Genomic DNA, 18,882 nt, shown 5'->3' with positions numbered 1-18,882 from the left:
CCAAGGGATAAATCCTTGAAGAAGAGATAGGAAGAAAGAAAGAAAATGATCACAGGAATATTTTGTTATAAGGGAGGGCAGATCTCGCTCTCTCTCTCTCTCTCTCTCTCTCTCTCTCTCTCTCTCTCTCTCTCTCACACACACACACACACACACACACACACACACACACACACACACGGTATCACTAAGGATGTATATTTGGGTAAGCAATACATGTACTAGGGATACGTGACAGGGTAGCCATTGTTTCTCTAGTCACTCAATAACACAGTATCTGAGACAGTGTGACTGTTCAGCCGCCTCTGACAAGGCAGTGAAATGCTATTGCTTCTGCTGTGGAGTACACTGCTGTTTAACTATTGCAATAGACAAGTCCAGTCATAGAATCTGGAATTGAAAAGAGCACTGGAACTTCTCTGAGGCGAAGCTGTGTGTGGTGGCCCATGCCTCTAACACCCTAGGGAGCTGAAGCAGGAGGAGCAGTAGAAATGGCCAGCTAGACAACATAGGGAGACTGTTATTCACAAAATGTTACATGAGCCAACCCTCAATGCAGAAGCCCTTCCTTTGACAATAAATTAAACATACATAAGTCTCTGCTTAATCACCTCCAGAAGCGGGCAGCTTATTACCTCGACCACAAAATCTCTTAGGATCGGAAGTGAAGAAGAGTACCAAATTCAGTAGTGTCTGAGCAAAAAGCTTATGGGCAGTGTAACAGCTTACTAAAACCTTGTCCAGACTTGGCAGGGAGATGCTTCAGATGAGTGTTTGGAATAACAATGGAATGGAGAAAGAGACAAAGAGCCGTAGTTAATATTTTCTGCTCAATAACAATGCCATCGCTGAACAGCAAAACATCGACTTCCTCAAGCTTGTTGTCATCTGAGAACAGTGGCCGTTACCCTGGCAACCAGACTTCGATGATGCTTCCCTCCAAGAGTGGCTTGGAAGTACAAAATGTGGAGGCAGAGCAGAGGCTGAGCTCTACCAGGTACCTGAAGACTATCTGAATCCCATCAAAGGCACCACAAGAATGTCAGGAGTTAAAAAGAAAGCAGATTTAGAGCAGCATGCTAACTGACTCCTGCTAGAGACACTGACTAAAATGATCAAGGGCAGCCTTTGCCACACCATTTCTTATCTGGTTCTTCCTAGCCAGGAGCTCTTGAAAAGCTAGAGAGATTAAGCAGTTTGCCCAGCTTGAGGGGCTTCACCTTGGCCCTGAGCCAGGACACCAAGAAATCTTGTCCATATCCTAACGATAATGTTCTCTCAGAGTTCTGAATAGTAACATTTTTAACCCAGGGAGGGGGTAGGAACATCTACAGGTCCTACCCAAGCCAGTGACGCATTCATTTTTCCATGTCCTTTGTTCGTTTGTTTGAGGGGTGTGTGTGTGAGAGAGAGAGAGAGAGAAAGACAGAGATAGAGATAGAGATAGAGATAGAGATGAGAGAGAGAGAGAGAGAGAGAGAGAGAGAGAGAGAGAGAGAGAGAGAGAGAGACGGAGGGAGAGAGGGAGAGAGGGAGAGAGGGATTGTATATCCTTGAGAATCATCCCTTGGTTACAGTTCTTTAGTCCTGAAAGAAAAAGACAAATATTGTTTCTGCCCATGGAACTTTAGGTTTTGAAAAGATTAAGTCAGGGCAGTAAGCTGATAAGGAAAGATCATAAGCCACGGTCAGTGAACAGAGTTTTCCCGTCTTGTCCCATTCACAGGCCCTCCCCAGTGTCAAAGTTGCACTAAAGGTTCAGCGAGTCTTTCCTTAGCCTTTGCCACATGATAAAGAGTGATCTCTCACTGACCTTGGAGCTCTTCGCTGTTCAGGGCTTTGGAAAAGAGTCAATGGCATCCCAAGGAAGAGGGTGAGGTTCTGCAGGTCAGCTTCCCACTTTAACCAAGGCAAGAGCGGGATCTAGTAGCATAAGGCAGGGCTGCACTTGTCTCTACTGACAGATTGTTCTTCATTTCCCCACAACTGGACAAGGTAGAGACAGTGTTCAAGGAACAGATTTAAACAACCAAGCTTGGATTTTGGCCTCCAAATGTTTGCACATGAATTGCATGCTTCTCCCCTCCCCCCCCCGACTGTGTGTGTGTGTGTGTGTGTGTGTGTGTGTGTGTGTGTGTGTGTGTGTGTGTGTTCCAGTCTGTATCTGAAGACGAACATAGGAGGTATGGTAGGCCAGTTGCTCTTCCTGGTGATGCTAGCAATAGGAGTGATCACTGATCGTAGCAGCAGTGATAATAATACCTGTCTAATAAGGAGGTTTTTATTTAACTTTGTCCATATGACTTGACTATCAAGCAAGCTTGAATCCTCAGACCCCAGTAGAGCCCTTTTGAGCTCTTGAATATACTCTAAGTGCTAATAGAATACAGGAAAGACAAAGTCATGGGCAAGGCTTTGTCCCAACAAGATGAGACCAGAAGCAAAAGCCTTTGTCTCTGTCACCTCCTGATAATGGTTGTTTTACTTCTAGAACCCTACCCACTTATCACCATCTATCCCTAGTACCAGTCACAGCTGCTCTAGTATCTTGGCCATGTTAATGGCTGTAGGCCCTGATCAAGGAAGCCTCTGTTTGTGGGTTGAGGTTAAGGGGTGGATTCTGGGAGGAGGGGAAGACTGCAGCGCGTATTAGAGACTTAGGGAGATGGGACCAGTTTCTCACTCAAAGAGCTTGCCTGTTGTTTTGCTCTATTGTATAGGGTTCTTCTATCTCTCCCTTTGTCAGCTGGATTCAAGAGACAAGCTGGGAATTGTGTGGGGTACAATTGGTCTCTTTCTACCATTCCTTTCTATGAAAGCCCTTCCTCTCCTCCCTTTGATGAGTTCCCAGATTCACACTGAATTTCCATCATGGAGCTGGTCCTTGAGGTGTGCCCAGGGCATGGGAAAGGAGGGAGGGCTCTGGAGCACTGGGCTCCTGCTTAAAGAGACCGAATCAGGATCAGGACAGTCAGTGGGATGGGTTTTAATCTGAGAGTCACAATAGTACTGTTGATCTCTGACCGCAAACGTTGCTGAGAAGGGAAGTTCTATCACAGATTCATCATGCTTGTCTGGGGGATTTGGAGATAAATATAACTAATTCTGAACTAATGTCTTCCGTAGATTTTCACCACAGGATTTGGTTACATCCACTTTAACACTAGTAAGAGGTATCTTTGGTTTTCAATTTAGGAAATAAGTTTGTTCTCCCAAACAAGATGACAAGTTTTCTGAGGAAGGGGAATTGGACTCTTCATTTCTATTTCTTGCAGCATCTATGTTACTAGTACTGTGTTCGATGTTAGTGTCCTCAAGTTACTCAAACACAAAGAAAAAAAAGCGTCATTAATTTTCTCTGTGATCTCTCATCAAAATGAGGCATTTAAATCTCATTGAGTAGCAATTGTATTATGTAATTCTTTTATACTGACTCCACCACATCACAATTTTTACTTAGCTGGGAAATGACAGAATGCCTTTTAATATTCAGAACCCTGTTGACCCTGAGGTATTCTGAAACAGAGAGCTTATGGTTTTAGGCTGCTGCTCACATGTTCCCAAGTTCATTTTTTGGATTGTGAAAAATCGAAGTGAACCCAATGGACTTTTATTCAGAATCCTTTGACTGTCAACTACTTTGATGAAAAGACAATCTCTTATATGTTCTGAGTTTTCCCCTGTTGGAATTCAAATTTTGACTTTTGCTTGGGCAGATTAGCTGCGGTTCCTTACTTCCGCTGAACTTAAATGCCCCTTAGAACAAACATTTCATCTGAATTTTGAGGAAATTAGCATCAGATACTTGTTTTGATATTGTTAAAATATTTTATAACCTAACAGCAGTCAATTTATCTCAAGGATAAATTCCACATTAGAGAGACTCACTAAAGTCTGTGTCCTTGTTTCTTGCCTTGAACATCAATAGAACAAAAAGGGGAGTGTTAAGTTATTATCTGAGAACTAAGGAAATAAGTGTAAAAAAAAAAGTGGTGGTGATTTAGAGTTGCTCCTAAAGTTTTGTCTCCCAGTAAAAACACTAAGTGTAACATTTTCTGGTTATTTTGATGACCACCAAATGATTATTTGTCCAGGATGGTAAATCATTCTTCATTTCATCACTTGATGGGAAGAGGGAAAAATCATCCTTAGAGTAGAGACATAGAAGGGCATCAGCTAAAGCACTGAGTAGATGTCTCTGGCTGGCAAGAGCTCAAGTTCCTGGTCACACCTGCCTCACCATTAGACCATCCCATGGTGAAAATGCTGGGTGAGTGAATGGGCACAGGATGACCACTTGCCAGGGTAGATGGCTCTCCTTACCCTGGCTAAATAAACAGTTCTGCCATTGTTTACTGGATCTGACCCCCTCCCCACCCCCAGGCCTGCAGGGCCTTGCAGAATACCAATGAGGCTCCTGAGATCGCAGGAGAAAACAAGGCTTCTTTGTCTGGGGAAGTTATGGAGGGCTGTGTCCAAGGCTTGACCCTTTGCTGGAGAGAGAGAGAGAACAGTGGGGTCAGTGACCTCCCCACCCCCACCTCAGGCTTCAGAGACCTTCTTTACTAGAAGAGTCTAAGAGTCTGAGGGTGGAGAGGAGTTAAAAGGGCAGAGAATGAAAATGGTGGTGTGTTTACTTCCAAGTGCCTTTTCTTGACTTACTGGATACATGTAGTATCTACACCTAATGATAAAAAATAAGATCAATTTCCGGAACGTCTCCCCAAGACAGTGATCAGTTATAACTGTTTTGCTTTACTTTGGTGTGCACATGCATACACATCATAGGCCAGTAGTGAACATCTCTCTTGCAAAGTTCATGTTGAGTAAACTCAGCCTCTACTCACGGTAGCACAGCGACAAACCAATTGATTGCCTCTTGTGGAGTGCTTCAGTTTGGGGAAAACGAAAGGGACCCAATTCAGCTACAAATGTTTGCTGCATACTTTGGCTTGGGCTTCTGAGCCATATCTCTAATGTAATGTACAAGGATCTTCAAAGAAGACACTCTTTGAAGTCTAGGGAAGGCTGTCCTTTCAGTGAGTGGTGGGTAATAGGGCTCACTTATTCTGTGGTTCTGATAAAAGAAACAAATAAATGCCTCTATCCCAGCTTTTTTTTTCTATGATACACATAATTTGATCTTTCAACATCTGTTGACATTGTTCAACTTATCTGTGAAAATCACATGTTTAAGTATCTGAGATTTTAATAAAAACTGAGCTCATATTAAGGGGATAAGATAATGAACTTCAATTTCTCCTGGTATTCTGTTGTAGATAATTGAACTTGGCTTAGAGAAATACATGAATATAAAAGTCCAAACTTTAGAAAATTATTTTCATTATATAAGGAGATAAGGAGTTAAAACATACTTATCACAAACTAGTACTTTCTCAGGCACATTTCCAAATTATCTCTATGTACATTTACTATAGGAATAGATGTGTAAAAATCAGCTGACCTATGTATGTATGTATATATGTATGTATGTATGTATGTGTATATATACATTACTAAATATGTGTGCACATATGTTTTATATATTATATACACGTGCATATATTAAATATATACTATCTACATTCACTATCTGATATATCTATTACATATACCTCCTATTTAAAGAACTTCATATTTTCATTTTTCCACCTTTTGCAGATGTGGTCAAGAGGCCAGAGGGAACCACATGTGTATCTGTCTAGTCAGCCATCTACTTGGCATTTGATCAGTTTCATTTCATAAACACCAGAACTCGGGGGGCCATAACTGCTTCCAGGGTCGGTGACTACTTGATGTACCTTTCTTATTTCTCAGCAACACTGGTACAGGACTGAGAGGTACCTGGTCTGGGGATCTCAGGTATTCGTAGCACTTTAAGACACCTGTGTTCCCAGGCCCTGTGTGTTCCCATGGCCCGTGTCCCATGCCAGAAAGCTGCTGTGGTCATTACAGAAAGTCTCCTTGTGGCTGTACCAACAGAATCTCAGTGTAATTTTGAGGGTACAGAAACTGGACAAGCTACAGTGGTATGCAGCAAATGTTCAAAACATCGACAAATCATCAAGCCGTTATTAAAATATATCTCTATTGAATAGGGAATCAAATACTCTGGAGCTGTCTGACATGGATTCCGTAGAAGCAGCAAGCAGTCTTAACCACCAGCCCTCTCTCCAGCCCCAAGTCTGCATTTGCATTGTCACTATTCTTTTTATCATTGTGTGCAAAAGCAACCTTCCTTGTCCTGTGCCAGTTCCTTTCTTCTCTGGGCTGATCCCTTCTATCCAGATCAAGGAGGATTTGGCATTCCTTGCAGCAAATATGCATCATGTGTCGAATGTCCAGAAACATGCACTTCCCATCCTATCTCCCCCCTGGAATGCTCTTTCAGTTCAAATTGTGTCTGAAAACACTAACATCTATGGTTCATGCGCTTTCTTCTGAAATTCTACATGTATTTACTCTCTGTAGCCATTTACTTGGTTTCCTGGAATTGGTGGTGGAAAGTATTACACCTGCTTCATTCATTCTTCCTCAGTCAACTGAAGGTTTCCAATTTGGCAGAGTTTGTCCCTGTTCTGTTTTCATATCCCATGTCCAGTGCTGGGCACATTTATTCCATAGTTGATGAATAATTAAAATAAGTCAACAGACTACAAAAGTAAGAAAAGTGGGGCTAATCTTATCACTTTCCTGGATTGCTACTTGAATTAGTTGATTCCTTTTAAAAACCCATACATATATTCTGTGTATTGAACATGAGGCTTCAATTTTAAGAATGGAGCAAAATAATGAATCTGGGTCAATCTCACATTCCCAAAGCTAAAACCTGTAGATTCTCCTTTAGAGCTCCCAAGATAACCACTCTCTGTGCTTGGCAGCACGGGCTGCTTGGCCCGGCAATGTATGTGAGTGGATGAGTTACCTATTACGCATACCTGACGGCCCCCTTCTTCCCTAGGCTTGTTAGAGTGCTGTGCAAGATGTCTGGTTGGGGCCCCCTTTGCTTCCCTGGTGGCCACTGGATTGTGTTTCTTTGGAGTGGCACTGTTCTGTGGATGTGGACATGAAGCTCTCACTGGTACAGAGAAGCTAATTGAGACCTATTTCTCCAAAAACTTCCAGGATTATGAGTATCTCATTAATGTGTAAGTACCTCCCCCCTCCCAGACCCACGTCTTTTTTTTTCCCTCACCCTGTCATGGAGGTATAAAACTCATCAGCATCCTCATGATCCTCATGAGTAGTAGGGGACCAGTGTGGAGCCAGATAGAATTCCTGACCATCTCTCTGTGTACAGAGTCTCTTGTGCCATGTTGCAAGCTCTAAGTGAGGAGATAATGTCAGGTTCAGAAAAGAGGTATAATTCCTCTCACTCCTCTCTGTTGGCTCACACAGGGTCCAGTTTCTGCTAGGTGTGTTTAATGTTGTGTGAGTTGTCTCCACAATGGCAGGTGGCATCCAACGACAGGCAGAGTGGAGTCCCTGGTCTTGGTCTGACACACTGTTCTTGTGTACTCAGGCTTAGTCTCACCTACTCCAAGAGCAAGTCAGGCTACATTTGTTCGCGCATCTCCTGGTTTGTCGAGCATATCTCTCCTATGGAGTATCACTTCTGAAGGGTCAGGCAAGGGGTGGCAAGCTTGCTTTTCTAGGATGCAGGATAACAAGAATTCCGGGGGTGGGAAGAGAAGCACTTGCTTTTGCCCACCTACCATCTGGCTTCATTCACTTCAGTGAAGAAAAGGTGAAGGAACTCAGGAGAAACCCAGTGATTCCTCTTAAGAACCTCTAGCTCCTCAGGCATGTACCTTTACTAACTGACGAAAAGAGCTGTGTCCTCTGAATACGGTTGTCTGGACTTTTCCATCTGTCAATGCAGGATTCATGCTTTCCAGTATGTCATCTATGGAACTGCCTCTTTCTTCTTCCTTTATGGGGCCCTCCTGCTGGCTGAGGGCTTCTACACCACCGGCGCAGTCAGGCAGATCTTTGGCGACTACAAGACCACCATCTGCGGCAAGGGCCTGAGCGCAACGGTAACAGGGGGCCAGAAGGGGAGGGGTTCCAGAGGCCAACATCAAGCTCATTCTTTGGAGCGGGTGTGTCATTGTTTGGGAAAATGGCTAGGACATCCCGACAAGGTGATCATCCTCAGGATTTTGTGGCAATAACAAGGGGTGGGAGACAATTGGGCGTGAGTCTGTGGCCTCATCCCCACCCAAGGTTGGGTCCTCCCCAGAGGCCTGGCTTTTGAGTGAGGAAGCGATGGCTACAGCCGAACGATATGGTCAGGAAGAAAGTGGTGCCTGGCCGGCTTAGCCTAACCTTCCAAAGGTTCCCTAGAAAATTTCATCTCAAACTAAAAAGCATGAATTTTGTAGGATGCTTTGTACAATAAGACCATTTCTAACCAATCTGTTGGTATCCCTTTATTTTGTTCCTAGCAAAGACTACAAGAGTGGACCAGACTATACAAGAATCTAAAATACTTGTCATGGGATTGAGACTTAGACACGTAACCTGAAATGGAGGGTGGACCATAGAAATTAAAGAATTGACCCAAGTCACAGTATTCTGGGATCGTATTACTATTGGGGTCCCAGAGAGAATTAGGCTAGATCTGTATATTTCACATTTATCTTTGGGCTAGCCATGTTTTAGAAAGACATGTATTGGTTTTTAGTTTCTAGAGTTAAAGATCTTTTGGGGTCTGAACATGTGTGTGTTGTGGTGATGACTTTTTGTGACCAGCAGTTAGCTTAGAATGGTTTTAGATCTAAAATTTAAATCTCCTATTGGCACTGTTCAGTGACTAGGGAACAAAACTCCAAAGAACATCTTGCAAGCTCAGCCTAAGGCACAAAATGGCACAACTTTCTTTCAGGACTTTTTTTATTTTTACTTTTTTACACCTTCTCTGCCCTCCAAATCCCCTGAAGCCCCTCTAACCCAGGGATCCGCCTCACCCCAACTCCCACCCATTCCCCTACCCTCCATCACACTTGGGGCCAGTTCTCTAAGAGACACTGCCGATGACACTTCGTAGAAGTGCCCTGCTCACTAATTCCATTTGAGGGAGGTACCTGGAATCTGACTTCATTGGCATATGCCACTCCGGGATCTTCCAGCTTGTGTTTCAGGGTCTGCACACCGATGCTGATTTTTAACCACCCCATGTCAATTGTTTTAGTTTGTGGGCATCACCTATGCCCTGACTGTTGTGTGGCTCCTGGTGTTTGCCTGCTCTGCTGTGCCTGTGTACATTTACTTCAATACCTGGACCACCTGTCAGTCTATTGCCAACCCCAGCAAGACCTCTGCCAGTATAGGCAGTCTCTGCGCTGATGCCAGGATGTACGGTGAGTTGGATGTGGGGGTCTCAGATTCCCTGCCATCTATGGAAGCAACGTGTATTGTTTTTGTCCTAGGGTGAGGAGGATGGTGATTATGGAAGTATTGTAAGATGATGAATAAATGCTCCTTAATTTATTAATCTCTTTCCTGAAACCAAGGATTCCCCCCGCAGAAAGGGAACATGGAAGTTTTAGAAGGGTTTGTTTGTTTGTTTGTTTTTTGGCTGTTCTTACTCCTTTTCTCTGACTGAGTGCCATTACCAACCCCCAAAGCAGCACATTTCAATACTATAAGATTTCAGCATTATTCAATACCACCTTTGCTTTTATATAATTTTAGAAAGGAGGATCATGCTTATTGTCGATGTCAGGTTTACTGCCAGGATAGAGAAGGTAGAAAGGCTCTGGAGGAAGCCTCCACATGGCCCTCTAGCTCTATTAAATTTACTCTGCTTGACTTTTGTGCCTTAGGTGTTCTCCCATGGAATGCTTTCCCTGGCAAGGTTTGTGGCTCCAACCTTCTGTCCATCTGCAAAACAGCTGAGGTAAGTGAATGATTAGGGTTATTTTTGAAAGGGATTGGATAATAGCATAGAAATGCCAGCCTATAACAGAAGTTTCTCCTCATGACCTTCAATTTCAAGGATTGTAGTCTTTCCATGTTGGACTTTCAATAAGCAGATTTCCCTTCTACAAAATAATGGCTAAGTGTGCCTGAACCAATGAGCATACTGATTAAAAGTAAAAGTACCTCTTTTCCCCAGAGCTGCAGCAGAAATCTTACTTTCCCAAACTCCCCTCATTACCAAAAAAATGTACAGCTTTAGATAAAGGTAGTACTTAGTAGTAAAATTTCCCAAATGAGAATCTTCCTTAAGGTTAAAAACTTCTCAAGAGAATAGGCCATGCACAAAGACACACATGGACTCTATAAAATACTTTACATTTGAAACTCCATGTTTTCCAGTGAAATAAGTACACTTGAAAAAAATAAAATGCTTCATTGAGAACATGTATATGCCATAGAGGCAAGGGAATAAAAGCAAATCCTAGGGAGAAAGTCAGAAAAAAAAACATCTTTGAAAACAAAGTATCGACTTTGAAATTTGGGATCCTGGGCACAACTGTAGGAAATGAGTTAATTTTGTAGGATCATTCATCTGTTTTCTGAGTCCTTAGGATACTGTGGGTATGAGGTGCCATGACTGACGAATGGGAGGTTGACACTTAGGGAAGTGAAAATTTAGTTAGAGACACAAAATTAACATACAGGAGAGACCGCAATGCAGCCAGCAAACTGCGTTCACTCTTTAGTGTGGCTCATGCTTTGCTTTTCTGTTATATGAAATAATTCTCTTGCACACATTTTCCTGCAGTTCCAAATGACCTTCCACCTGTTTATTGCTGCATTTGTGGGTGCTGCAGCCACACTAGTTTCCCTGGTAAGTTGTTTTAAAATAATATTAGAAAATAAATGCTCCAGGGATAGCTTGAGTAGTGTTAGGCTCAGACTAGAAGAGAGTCTCCTTCCAACTTTGAAAGGCTGGAGAGAAGCTATGAGAATGGTCAGCAAAGTGTGGAGCTCCATATTCTGCCATGAGTATCACTAAACAGGATTTGCTGTATCCCCGGATTCTGTACAGTAGAAACTTCTTAGATAGTCTCTAGTGGACTTAAGTACTCTCGGGGAGACTGGAGGGACCTGCTCATATTAGAATTGTTGTGACATGTGGCAATCCTACGCCCCGGGCCCTGCAGGGGGTGTTGGTACAGTACCAATGCAGTATGCTCATTCCAGAGGCACTGAAGGGCAAGGCGATTGACCTCAAGTCTCAAGCAGCAGTTAACCACAGGGAAGAGCTCACAGAGTCCTCCTCAGTACCTGGAGGCTTTCACAGAAATCCAGCTCACTTCTACTTTGTACAATCATTTGATGCATAAAAGATAGGAGGGCTATGCTCATGCAGTAGCTGTGTGTCTATAGCAAACACTCTACAACTCCAAGTCACTTCCACATGCTGACGTGACAGAGCACAGGCCTGGCTAACTCCCTTAAGGAAAGGTCAGTGGTTAGCAGAACCTAGCCGTGGAATACATCTTGATTGATTAGGTTATCTGGGCGACTGTTTAAGTGTCTAATAGAAGATTTCAATTCACAAATATAGAAAAAAGAACAGCAATGTGCCTTTTAGTTTGTTGTTGTTGTTGTTGTTGTTTTCAAACAGACGATTTCCTATTATTTAGTTGTGATTTTATTTCAAACTCTCCCTCATTCCTAAAAGGTTTTGGGAAGAGAGACCTTCCCTTTCTACTCACTCACCTTCTCTCTTCTGTTCCCTGCAGCTCACCTTCATGATTGCTGCCACTTACAACTTCGCCGTCCTTAAACTCATGGGCCGAGGCACCAAGTTCTGATCTCCCGTAGAAAGTCCCCTTTGTCTAATAGCGAGGCTCTAACCACACAGCCTACAGCGTTGTGTCTCCTATCTTAACTCTGCCTTTGCCGCTGATTGGCCCTCTTCTTACTTGATGAGTATAACAAGGAAGGAGAGTCTTGCAGTGATTAAGCTCTCTCTGTGGACTCTCCCTTTCACGTACCTCTTTTAGTCATTGTGCCCCACAGCTGGTTCCTGCTAGAAACAGGGAGTGCCCGAGAAGGCGATTCTCCAGCTGCAAGGCCCAGAGGAGTGAAAGCTCTAATTCAACTTGGGAGCATCTTCGGAAGACCAGGATGTACTTCCTTCTCCAAGGGCATTTCCATTGAGAAAAACAAAGTGGAAAGAAAGATTCTCAGGGAGAGAGCAGGAATGTCCTTGGTCTCCTTGCCATCAATAGGAGCCACATGTATTCTCCTTGATGCACAAAACCAAGAGCTCACTCTATCTTCCTATTTCCACTGAAGACAGAAGAAAATAAAAGAGTGCTAGCAAAGAGATAGCATTTGCCCAAATCTGCCTCCTGCAGCTGGGAGACAGGGGTCAAAGCAAGGATCTTTCACTCTTAGAAAGAGAGCTCTGACCCCAATGGCAATGGACTATATAAGCCCTAACTCAGACAGCCCTACTTAACTGCATAAGGGAGCACAGTGTCTGTGTAGACAAAGGGGGCAGAATCTGTCCTTACACCTCATTAGGAAGAGAAACAGTGTTGTCAGGATCTTCTCACTCCCTTCTCCTTGATAACAGCTACCATGACAACCCTGTGGTTTCCAAGGAGCTGAGAATAGACGGAAACTAGCTTTCATGAAATAAGACTGTGACCTAAAGAGCAGCAGTTGGTGAAGGCTATAGGTGTAACTTAAGATGGCCCCCTGGGTAGATGACAGATAGTTAACTCTTTGGATAGCATACCTTTTTTCCTGTCAATTAATTGTGTCCTCTGGCCTCTGGCTTATCTTCACAATGGTGCTCTTTTCCTGGGTTTTTAGCCAATCACTCCTAGCGGGTGATTTGAAGATCTTGATTAGTTTGAGAATGATTCATGTTTCACATTTTCCAATTGTTTCTCTCTTGTTTGGAGTTAGATCAGAAAGATCTGGAGAATGCTTTTTGATTATAGTTCTTTTTGAAAAAAAGAACACTGGACAGTAAGCATTACCAAATATTTGAAATTGTCTAGTCCCATGAATTTATTTGGATTTTCCACAAGTATTCTGCATTTGTAGAAATGGGCTTGGTAAATTTCAACCTCAATTTGAATAACCTGTCCAATATTTTTCTTTTCGAACAAATGACAGATGATTTTGCTTGCTAATGTTATCTTGGCATTTTGAGAATTAGACTTAGCATAGAGGATATTGTCTCTTGGTACATATAGGTCACATAATAGATTGCACCAGCTGTCAGCTGTTCATTTGGTAAGCTTCCATGGAGATCTGGAGACATGGAGAGGACAGACAGACAGAATTTGAAACCTGAAGAACTCCCAGATGTCAAGCTTAGCCTGTATTTGTTAATTTTGGGATAAAAACAAAACAACAACTCCGATCTGGTTTGACTGAAGAAGAGGTTATTCTAGACCTTTGGTCATAGATCTGTGTCGTCCTTATTCTCCAGAGTGTTTTCTGCCACGTTGAAGGACTACGCAAGAAGACAGTGAGACTCGTTCCTGGGCCAGTAGAGAAGATAGCTAGCAGGGGACCCAAGAGTGAGGAGAGGGAAAGGCTCTGTAAGAAACCAATCAAGACGAAGGAAAGGGAAATGATCGATGTCTTTTATGTTGTTTTGATTTAATAACATAACAGATAACCAGCTGTCCCCTGAAACCCTCACATGCACACACACACATACACACACACAAAGAGAGTTAATCAACTGCAAGTGTTTCCTTCACTTCTGATATAGAATTTTGATTTTAACAACATAAAGAATAGACTTGTAGAAACTCATCTTATAAAATGTATTTTATAAAATTAAAGAAAATAAAATTAAGAATGTTCTCAATCAAACATGGTGTCCTTTGAGTGAATTGTTCTGTTTGTGCTCAGCAACAAAGAACTTAATTATAGCTAACTCAAGGTGCTCGTGTATTTTTCAGGCCATCTAAGTTATTCTTACACTACTTCTATGAAAAATGTACTGGATAAATATATTACTTCTTTTTTTATATCCAAGGGCACTAAGAAATAGAGGCAAAATGCAAAACAGTTTACCTGAAGAAACCCAATAAATGCTTGTCTGTACTTAAATATTGTTATTTGAGGCAAGGTTTCATTATAATCTTTGGCTGTCCTGGAACGCTCCATGTATAGCAAGCAGGCCATGAACTTGAGATCCACCGGCCTCTGCCTCCAGAGTGCTGGGATTAAGGCGTGCGCTTCCATGCTGGGCTAAACTCAGGTCTCTGTACCGGTTCCTTTTGTGTTCCCGAGTGTTCTGCTCGTGCTGAGTCAGTAAGATTTGCTTCCCAGTGTCATTGTACAGCCCCAGCACCTGGTATATTTAGACTAAATTACTTTTACCTTTTCTCGAAATTGTTTAGCTTTTCCAGTAAAGATGCCCAGGTGATTTCCCACATGAATAATACAGTTTTACTTGGGAAGTACTAAATGAAAGGTTTGAAGTTGAATGTTGATTGGGCAGGGAAGATATAACAAGGACAATATAAATGTAAACATGCGGTGGCAGTTCTGGATTAAAAGGAATTAATGATACCCACTGCCCTGGAGAGCTTAGGCCATGAGCTCACCTAACGTAACATGGACAGCATTCTGATGACCAGCCTGAAGAAAGCTGAACTTAAAATTGGCTGTAGATTTGTCTCATCGTTGTGGCTGACAAGAAACATGAGAAAGGAGACTTTAGCTGTAGGCCGCATGTTAGTGATCAGCTAAGGAGCTCGATTCAAAAGTGGTTCAACTCGAGTCTCCTAATCTCCGCTTCACCACAATTAATATTCTCCAAGTCAGTCTGCTTGAATGGCTTTAAGACAAAGACTAAAACACATAGGATTTATTTTTAGACCCTGGAAACAAGGACACGGCACCGCATTTTGGAGAATTGACTCGGTGCTACAGAGTGAATGTATTTTTGCCTCAGAGGAGCAAAAGCCAGTTCCCAAGAAAGCTGTGTTTTCCATCTGTCCTTATTTAGTTCTGCCCTCTGGGATGGATCTATAGATGGAGTTTCCAGGCTCTCAGAAGCTGAGAGCATCTCTAGTTTATCAATTGGGCCCATTGTTCTTCGCTCTCCTACACACCATAAACCTTCTTTCTCTGAAATGAAAGAGCTCTCTTTGTGCTCAGATCAGCTAAAAGTTAAAATACAGCAGTATAAACAAGAAACATTTTCTTACAACATCAGGGTCAGTATTGAGTGCAGTTTTACTGTGTGTGAAAGCTGCCCCCCTCTTTTTGAAAGAGACACGCATTCATTCTGTATATATTCATTGAGAAAACAAGGTTTTCACTAAACCCTGGGAGGTTCATGTTTGGGGGCTTTGTGGGTAGAACAATCATACAGACATGGCCTTCCACTCAAGGATCTCCTTCACCTTCAGGCATAGTGGAGGGGTCTCCCAGAGTGGACCAGAGTGGAGGCAGGGAGCAGGAAAAAGCAATCTGGTTGGGTGGCTGCCATGAGTATCTGATTCCTCCCTTCAGTATGTGGGCGAGGCGGCGGTGAAGGGTCACGACTTCATGTGGCTTTGGGTTTCTGGGACCTTGATAAAAACAAAACTTCAATTTAGAATTCTTGACAACTCGTGACTTGCTTTATGTCCCCCTGCTCCTTGCCTTACATGTGACAGACAGCATTCATGCGTACACTGGCACAGTGCATGTTCTTGCTGCCACCCACTTAGTCATCTGAGGAGTCAGAGGGCACATGGATCAGCATTTATGTCAACGCGGGCAATGCAGCCTGCCTATCTCTCAGTCAGGGAGAAATCTGAGAAGCAAAGGAAACAAAGGGTCACAACAAACAAGCTAGAAATGCAAGCACGTATGTAGAGAAGAGAAGCCTGATGTGCTATGATAGTTAGCATTGAAAACTGTTTCATAGCCTTGAAATGTTTTGCTAACCAACATGACAAGTAGCCGGCTTCATTGATACTGTATGCATTATGGGAAGCACTGTCTTGAAAACACCAAAAAGGAAAACCACAATGTTGTGTTCGATGGGCTGCAATACTGAAAACTAATACTAGAAAATTCCTAGCTTATTTGAGTCCTAATACATGACTGAACTCACATGTAGAGCAACTTTTTAAAACTAAGGGTAATATGACTGGTCCACATTAACAAAAAAAAAATGAAAATGTAACATAAGTATCATTCTCTATCAAGAACTAACGTACAAAGTTGTCCTCTGACCTCCACAGGCCTGGTGTGCCACATGCACCTACCGGCACTCCCACATTATTCACACAAACACAATCATAATGTAAACATTCAAAAGAAAAATGTTTGAAGGGGTCCAGTACAATAACTTGGCAAATGAAACCATTAAGTTTGCAAGCCTAATCATCTGAGCTCGATCCTTAGTTCCCACATAAAGGTAGAAAAAGACAGAGAACTGACTCCACAAAGTTGTCCTGTGACCTACATACGTGCGCCATGTCACATAAGTGTGCATATTCTGACACGTGTCATACACACACACACACACACACACACACACACACACACACACACACACACACATAGCTGTGGGAGCCGAGCTGGGAAAACGGCTCCCACATTTTACGATAGGGTACTCTTGAGGAAAGAGGGATAAGAGATACTAGAAGGATAGAGGGGAAAGAAACAAACACAGGGTAGCCTCAGGAAAGCCTGGATCCTTCTCCACCAGCCCCTTCTATCTCTTCTAAAGGGCTATTTATAGGAATGCCAAGAGGTGAAGCAAAACACCTCCCCCTAGTTCATCCAATCTAAACCTTTGTGGGCCTCCACAAATAGCAAAGTTAAAAACTTGTAAGAATAATGCTATATGAAGACAACATTGCTGGCTATGAGTGACTCAGCTAATTGCTAGAAAGAGAGCCTTGCAAATTATTTTTAAAACAAGTTTGTCATTTCAGTATTCTCTATTTCTTGTGAGAAAACATAAATAATTCTGTAGAGCAAGTACATCATGGTATTTTTCTTCAGCTATCTTACCTGGGAAAACACAAGTAAATGATATATCTCGAAGGTGTTCAAAGGGTGTTTACCGAGTTTGTGTGTATCTATGTATTGGTAGAAATATTAAGGCCACTCCACGTAGTTAAAAGGGAGGTTTATTTTGTGGGGAACTTACAAGTGAAGGGATAGGTATCAGGGTCTGGGAAAGGTGAAGCAGAGTCCAGCAGTGTTCTCTGGAGAACTCTGCTTGGTCTACCTCCAGCGTCCAGGATCCAGGAACCAAGAGAGCCGGCCCATCAGGATCTCGGGTCTTCAGGGTTCCTCTCTTGGCTCCGCCTTCTAGGTGTGACAGTTATAGAAGCTTCAGTGGGGGTAGTACTTCCAGGTCAAAGCTGGAACAGCTACCCACTACATATGTGTGTGTTTGTTTTTAATAGCTGAAGTGGTTTTAGGCAGTTTTGAGACTTTTCTCAGCCTAAAAAATGTTAGTCATACTCTGACATAGTAATATTTTGATGGTTATTTGTCTCAGTGTAAAAGAAAACCCAAAATAATTGTCTGGAGATAATTATAGCCCACTCTATAGGCAACAATTTCCAATTATAATAACTGCACTTTCCTGAGTACTCTATAAGATTGCATGCACATCTTATCACACCTTAGTTCTACAAGGCAGAAGCAAGTTATCCTTCAGTCCTGTGCTGGACTGTGTACCCTTTTCAGTTATATTTATTCCTATACAGGGATGTTGGTTCTATCCCAGCTTATCCTACTACTGAAGCTACAGAAAACATCTGTTACTTTTCTGTTGCTGTGCTAAAATACCATGACCAAGGCACCTCACAGAAGGAAGGGTTTATTTTTGACTTAGGTTCCAGAGGTTCAGGGTTTGTAATGGTGGAGACAGCGTGGCTGTAGGCAGATCTGTATGCTCAGATCATTCACTGCAAGCATGGAGCAGAGAGAGTAGACCGCACATACAGCAAGGCTATGTAATCTCAAAGCTCCCTATCGGTGACTTCCTCAAGCAAGGCTGTGTCACCTACAGCTCCTCAAACAGCATCACCATCTGGGAACTAAATCTTCAAATACCTGAGCCGATGGGGGACATTACTCAGCCAAAGCCCTGCCGTTAAGAAGTAGAAAAGCAGTGATTTGTAGCTGAGTTCTTTCCAAAACTACTGAGAGAAGCAAAGAACTGTTGTCAGCTCATTTTTCTCAGCAGTCTCCAAACATACTTTTAATTGGGTAACCCTGCTAAACATGACATTGCTGCTTTAAAATGTGGTGTGAAGATAAACTGCTTAGCAGAAACCAAATTTCAGCAATATTTATCCCAGGGTGTCTTACATATACATTAAAATTTAGGGTTTTCTGGGTGTGATCTTATAAGATGCATTAAAATATATCTCACTAATCTTTGTAATAGTAACAGTATATCCATGTGTGGCTATACTAACATATTTAATATATGCTATTTTAAAGTGTGAGATAAATGTGAAATTATTTATTAAATATATCCTCTTTGACAGTTTAGAATGTATCTCTTATTTTAAATATGTTATTATTAGTATTTCAGTGAGGTCAGTGTGGCGACTACGCTTCATTAACTATGAAACTATGCTTTAATATTCTAGAATCCTGAGTTCATTTTAAACTGGCACTTGTCTTCAATGGATGTCATAGCTGAAAATGAAACCTTACAAAGATTCATGTACCTAAATAGATGCGTGTTCTCAGAAAATTGTGCCACTGAATTTTCAGTCTTACTGCACAGTGATTTTAAAGATATTTTGCTGACATTTGATTTATTAAATTTCATTCTCCCTAACATCTAATCAGTGAATCTTACAAAATAAAAAAGTAATAGTTTAATTTCCATATTCCTTGTGCTTCCAGAAAACTTTTGAAATTAATATACAAAGGATTAGGTATCATTATGACATTTTCAAACACAGTCTGTTT

The 18,882-nt window shown here is 42.2% G+C and overlaps 1 protein-coding gene across 3 annotated transcripts in view; it reads left to right on the top strand.

Moving 5' to 3' along the window:
• Plp1 (proteolipid protein 1) overlaps window positions 1–13,803 on the top strand; it is an 84,676-nt gene extending 70,873 nt beyond the window's left edge. For 2 of the 3 annotated variants that reach the window (XM_076562336.1, XM_015991276.3), the window contains 6 exons: window positions 6,962–7,148; window positions 7,883–8,144; window positions 9,194–9,362; window positions 9,828–9,901; window positions 10,733–10,798; window positions 11,700–13,803. In XM_076562336.1, the coding sequence (XP_076418451.1) occupies window positions 6,962–7,148; window positions 7,883–8,144; window positions 9,194–9,362; window positions 9,828–9,901; window positions 10,733–10,798; window positions 11,700–11,771 (830 nt within the window). In that variant the 3' untranslated portion in view covers window positions 11,772–13,803. The remainder of the gene's footprint in view (window positions 1–6,961; window positions 7,149–7,882; window positions 8,145–9,193; window positions 9,363–9,827; window positions 9,902–10,732; window positions 10,799–11,699) is intronic. The other variant, XM_015991277.3, reaches the window with a different exon arrangement.
• Window positions 13,804–18,882: the final 5,079 nt, after the last annotated feature.

Source organism: Peromyscus maniculatus, chromosome X, assembly GCF_049852395.1.
Source record: "Peromyscus maniculatus bairdii isolate BWxNUB_F1_BW_parent chromosome X, HU_Pman_BW_mat_3.1, whole genome shotgun sequence".
NCBI classification, from domain to species: Eukaryota; Metazoa; Chordata; class Mammalia; order Rodentia; family Cricetidae; genus Peromyscus; species Peromyscus maniculatus.
The sequence above is the reverse complement of the archived record's forward strand: the minus strand, read 5'-3'. Positions and strand labels throughout refer to the sequence as shown.